Raw genomic sequence first — 5,839 nt, forward strand, 5'->3', positions numbered from 1 at the left:
CGCAGGGTCACTGTGAGCCTACACGACAAATCCACTCTGTGACAAAGTTCCTGTTTGGGGGTTGCTCCCTTTGGGTGGTCTGTATGGTCTGGAAATTCCCCCATTCTCTCCTTGCTGGCAGACCTTCTGGAGAGGTCCCCTAGCAATCCAGCCTCCAAAGCCAAGGCACCTGGAATGCCCACAGAAATACAAATCTGTAGCCCGTCTTCTTCCAGGATCTTTGCCCGAATGAGACATTCTCAGGACTTCCCACTGTGACCCTCCAAGTCACTCAACACAGTTAGGATAATGTCATCATTCATTCTGAGGATGAGCAGACAGGGGTGCTCAAATTACTATGCCAAGGTTAAAATTCCCCCCTATTACTCAGTCTGTCATGTCCACAAACGACCAGAGTAAGTGCTGCACTTTGGTAGAGATGAAAGGAGTTCAGGCTCTCCCAACCCACCCCCACCATTATTAATGACTTTCTCTCACTGTAGCTGATTTACCCCCAATCCGATCCAATCGCACAAGATTTGTTTGCCATTGAGCGATCTGAAATTGACAGGTGCAGCTTACCATACAGCATGCAACAAGGCAGGGGAGAGACAGGAAATTCTCCACCGGTTGGCTTACCTATGTCTGAAATCTTTATTTCTGACAGAAGACAGGAGAGCAGGGAATAGAAGAAAGAATGAAGTGTTAGCAGCAGGGTTAGAAGCATTATTAGCAGCCTGAAAACTTGACAGCAATGGTCCTGTACAATACTATAATAAATAAAGACTTAGCAGCTCCGACACTGATATATTTCATATTGGCTATTACTTGTCAGTGAGCCTACTTATAAGCAGCTACGTATCACAGAAGAGGCATGGTTTCACCTGCGTCAACACTGCTGACTTACGGGAAGAGGATGAGGTTGACCCAGGCTGCTTTCACCAGGGTAAGACAGAGGCTGGAATAGTCGATCCCCTCCCCTGTACAGAGAAGCACTCCCAGAGACACACACACTCAAAGCTGCATCTCTGGGCTTCCCTGGTGGCGCAGTGGTTGGGAGTCCGCCTGCCGATGCAGGGGACATGGGTTCGTGCCCCGGTCGGGGAGAATCCCACACGCCGCGGAACGGCTGGGCCCGTGAGCCATGGCCGCTGAGCCTGCGCGTCCGGAGCCTGTGCTCCGCAGCGGGAGAGGCCACAGCAGTGAGAGGCCCGCGTACCACGCACACACAAAAAAGCTGCATCTCTGTGTGCACACTGCCCGATGGAGAGCTACCCAAACCCGCGTAGCCCACCACAATTCTCCTCGGAATAGAATACAGAATTGGAGATACACTCTAATTAGAAGGGAGAGGGTGACACAGAGAAACAGGCCTGGGAAAAAAGACTGGAAGAATATATACCAAGATGATAGTATGTCGACAAATTTGTTTTTCTTTCCAAATTTAATTTACTCCTCCCTTCCTTACCCACTTACCGTCTTTCACGATCTCCCCACAGCTGTGGCGGGGAGACAGGGAAAATGGGGGTCTCTTATTTGAAAGATGTGAAAATGGAGGCCCAGAGAGGGTAAGTGGGCCAGTTCTAGTTTCTCTGCCAAGGTGGGCTGACCCCGTAGCCCACGGCTCTTTCCATCATGGCACGGGAAAGAGAGAGATAATATGAGCAGCTGACTAAAGCAAATACACTCAAGAGTCCCCTCTTCTCTGGCAGATGTCTACACTGGTCAAACTCATAAAAGAGAGAAGAAAAGGCAGATAATATCCCATCAGCGGCTGTTTCTCATTCAGCCTGCCACCTGATTTCCCGTGAGTCTACAGAATGTGAGCTTCTGATTTTCTCGTGGCCAAAGACTTTCTCCTTCCTTTGTGCCTGTGTGGGTCGGTGAGTACCAGCACCCTCATCTTGAGGGCCGTGACAGCTGTGGTCAGCCAGTGAGCCTCCCCCTCCTCTCTCGCGTGTGCTGCAAGGTGAGACTCTCAGCGGGCACTTACCTCCCGGGAATCACTAAGCATGGCATTCAGCCACAGTGGTCCTCACCGGGCCATGTGACAATTCTCGGGCGAGGCAGACTGTGTGATGGCCTTCTGGGTTGGGCCTGCCAAGCTGGACCTTGGGCAGATTCCTTAAATTCCCTGAGTCTCCTTTATCTTATTTGTCAGGGCAATAGTAATACATGTCTTGCAGAACTGTTATACTAGGCAAATAGAACAGGCCCTGCAAAAAGAGAGTTTCCTTTTCCCCTGGCCGCTTTCCAGCTCAAGGGCCCGTCCTGCTCACATGGACCCCAGCCCAGGAAATGGGCAGATTCCAATCCCTAAAACAGTTGTGAGGAACTTGGTACAATTTCTCCTGAAAGGGAGAGTCGGGCTCCCCCATCTCTAACCACAGCTTCTGTATAACCCTGGAACCCACCCTGTGACTGGTCTGGTTCTGAAAAGATCTGGTTTAAGGAGGCACAGAGACATCCCACATATGAGGCCCTTCCCCGAGCTGTGAGTGTGGCTGTGCTCCATCCCTCATGGTCAGAATGCGGACAAGGAGAGGCTGACAGCTGGCTCTGCTGCACCTCTGCGTCTAAGGAGCAGCCCGTGGGCCTTATCTCAGTGTGGGGCAGCTGCAGGGAACTTCTCCTAACTCCGACGCGTGTTAAGTAACAGGGCCAGGCTTGCTAACACTGGCACCAGGGCCTAGTCCGTGACACCATCCCTTGTCCTTATAAAAAGACTCATGTGACGAATTCCGATCAGTTTGGTGCCAGGAAACAGAAGATAGATTCAAGGGCTTCCAAGGGCTTCTCGGTTGCCGGCAGCCTTCTACAGCATCTGGATGCCAAGGTATCTCCCTGTCCCAAGGGCAGTCTGTCTTCATTGCAGTGCCCCGTGCAAAGCAGCGCCTGCTTTCCCCAGAGCCCCCAGCTCACAGTTTGGCCTCTGGGGAGTGACAGGTGAGGCTCTGTCCTGCCCCCTTCTCGGGCTGGTGGGTCACGCCAGGTGGACCCACAGGATTGCAAAGGGACATATTAGGAACTGTGAGGAAGGCCTCAGCTTACATACCTCAACTCCAGGATGTTGGTGACATTCCCGGAGGGGAAGATCCTTCGGATGTAGTTGAAATCTCCCACGTAGAGGCTCCCGTCGGAGCCGCACGTGAGGGCCACGGGGGCCAGGAGCTTGTTGCCGTCGGCAAGGCCGTTGCAGCTGGGGCAGGAGATGCTTCTCCGGCGCCCGTTGCCCATGATGCTCCCGATGACAGGAGGCTGCTGAGACACAAACTGGTTCTCCCCGTTCCCTTTGTGCAAGATGCCTGGGACAAGGACAGAAGAACAGAATCACTGATGGAGCAGGAGACGGCTCTCCCCTGTGGCCGGCCACAGGGTCGCCTTGCAAAAGCAAGGCATGCCAGATCCCTGCCTACCATTTCCACACTCATCTCCCAAGGCTGCCTCGCTCCATAACGAAACCCAGGCCGTCCTAGACAGGCCACACTGCTTTGCTGATTGAATTCCCATGACAAGTGTGTAAGACAGGTGCCACCATGCTCCCTGTATTAACAGGGGAGACCTGACATCACACAGATGACAGCAGAAGCGCTTCTGAGCGCTTCCAGGCTCTGAATCATTCAGCCCCGCTGCCTCTCAAATAGACTGAACACACCTCACGTGCCTAGTCTACGTCTCCATCACGGCACAGAATTCTTTATTGCACTTATCTGTTTTCTCTCTTTAGAGTGAGACCATTTCACGTTCAGAGACAATGTCTTTTCCCTTCTGTATTCCCACGGCCTAGCACAGACCTGACACAGAGTAGACACCAGTAAATGTTCATAGAAATACACAAGTGAAACTTCCAGACTCTTCTCACTGAGGTGGAGTCAAGAGACTGGGGTTTTTACCTGATTTTGATACTAATGGGCTGATCGCAGATCTTGCATGGGTCTCTTCAGTGCTTTAACTGCCCTTGGGCCTCAGTCTCCCCACCAGCAAAATGAAGGGATTGACCTCAATGGCGTGCAAGCTGCATCCCATATCTATACTGTCTCTTCTCAGGCCCAGCTCATCCTTTAACTCCTGTACTGTTGCTACAGCCTCCTAATTAGACTCTCTGCCTCTGGCCTCACCCCTTCCATACTGAAGCTTTGAGTGAGTTTTGGTTTTTATGGTCACAAGAATCTTCTCCCAGGCTGTCATCTGTTAGCTTTGCCCTTTATTGAAGAGACGTCTTTCATTTTTACATAGTCTAACCAACCATTTTTCAAATCTAATGTTGGTGCTTTTTTTAGGGTTTTAGGGAATCCTTCCCTGAGATCATAAATACGTTCTCCTGTATTTTCTTCTATTAAAGATCTTTCAAATTTAGCTCTTTTATCAAACTTTTAAATTTATCTTGTGTACAGTGTGAACTGAATTTTTTCCTCCACACACTGAGCCCATTTCCCCCAATACCAATTTCTAAAACACCTATCCATCCTCCACTGACATGCTACCTCTACCATCTATCATGTATACATGGTGCGTGGCAAGGACTTGTACCCTATCCACCCTGTCCTTCCTCTGTAGTTATAGAAACTGTGCTGTTTAGCTGGACATGTGACTGTCTGGAACTGACTACAATCCCCAGCTCCCTCTGCAGCTACACTTGGCAGGTAACCGGTTAAAGGTGTGGAAGTGGTGTGGGCAGCTGCTGGGAGGTGTCCCTACAATGGAAGGGGCTTGCTCTCAGTCCTTTTCCTCCCTCCTGCTGGCTGGAAAGTAGATGTGAAGGCTGGAGCTGAAGCAGTCACCTTGGACCATGACCATGGGGCTGGAGGCCTGAGTAGAACAACGCTGCAGAGGTCTAAACCAGCCTGGGATCACCTACCTCCAGACTTTCAGGTGAGTGAGAAACAAACTTTTACCTTGTTTGCCATTCTGTTATTTTGGCTTTTCTGACACTCATGGCCAAACGTAGTCCTAATTACTACTCACAGGTCAGTTTCTGGATGCCTTGTTCTATCCCATGGAATCTACTTCTCTGTTCCTGTGACAGCACCACACAGTTTTAAGTTTTGCAGTTTTCCTAAGATATCTTAACATCTGGCAAGTGCCTCTTTTTTTGTTCTTATTTTATTTAATTAATTAATTTATTTATTTTGCGGTACGCGGGCCTCTCACCGCTGTGGCCTCTCCCGTTGCGGAGCACAGGCTCCGGACGTGCAGGCTCAGCGGCCATGGCTCACGGGCCCAGCCGCTCCGCAGCATGTGGGATCTTCCCGGACCGGGGCACGAACCCGTGTCCCCTGCATCGGCAGGTGGACTCTCAACCACGGCGCCACCAGGGAAGCCCCTGTTCTTATTTTAAAGACTGCCTTATCTATTTACAAATCTTTATTTTATTATAAACTTTAGAATTAGTTTTTCAATTCCCACACCCCCCAAACATCAAAGCAGTGGCTTTGATAAGCATTCTTACATCTACAGATTAGGCAGGAGAGATCTGACATCACTACCATGTTTACCTGTCCCATCCTGGGACACAGTCAGAGAGGGCTATCTAAACTACAGAGCCGACTGTGTCACTTGCATCCTTTAAACCTTTCAGAGGCTTGAGATCTGCCTCTGGACGGAGTTGAAAGTTCTAATCTTCTTACCTGGGGCTCCAGCTGCTCAAGCCCCCGGCTCTGGCTTTTGCTATTCCCTTCATTTCACCCTTTGCTCAAACCACAATGAACCTTCTCTCCAATTACTCTTCTTTCAAGCTTCAGTGCTTTGGCACATGCTGTGCTCTCTGCCTACAAAGTTCTCCCTCCTTGACATACAGGGCTAATCCTATAGACCCTTTGAGACTCAGTTCAGAAGTCCTCTCCCAAGAGACACCCTGCTG

General features: G+C 50.4%; 1 protein-coding gene across 1 annotated transcript in view; it reads right to left on the reverse strand.

Moving 5' to 3' along the window:
- TENM4 (teneurin transmembrane protein 4) overlaps positions 1 to 5,839 on the reverse strand; it is a 400,863-nt gene that overhangs the window by 57,276 nt on the left and 337,748 nt on the right. Inside the window, exons 20-21 of the mRNA XM_007455571.1 lie at positions 3,035 to 3,284; positions 619 to 639 (exon numbers count right to left, since the gene is read on the reverse strand). Of these exons, the coding sequence (XP_007455633.1) occupies positions 619 to 639; positions 3,035 to 3,284 (271 nt within the window). The remainder of the gene's footprint in view (positions 1 to 618; positions 640 to 3,034; positions 3,285 to 5,839) is intronic.

The sequence above is a fragment of the Lipotes vexillifer genome, unplaced genomic scaffold (assembly GCF_000442215.2).
Source record: "Lipotes vexillifer unplaced genomic scaffold, Lipotes_vexillifer_v1.1 scaffold123, whole genome shotgun sequence".
Lineage (NCBI taxonomy): Eukaryota > Metazoa > Chordata > Mammalia > Artiodactyla > Lipotidae > Lipotes > Lipotes vexillifer.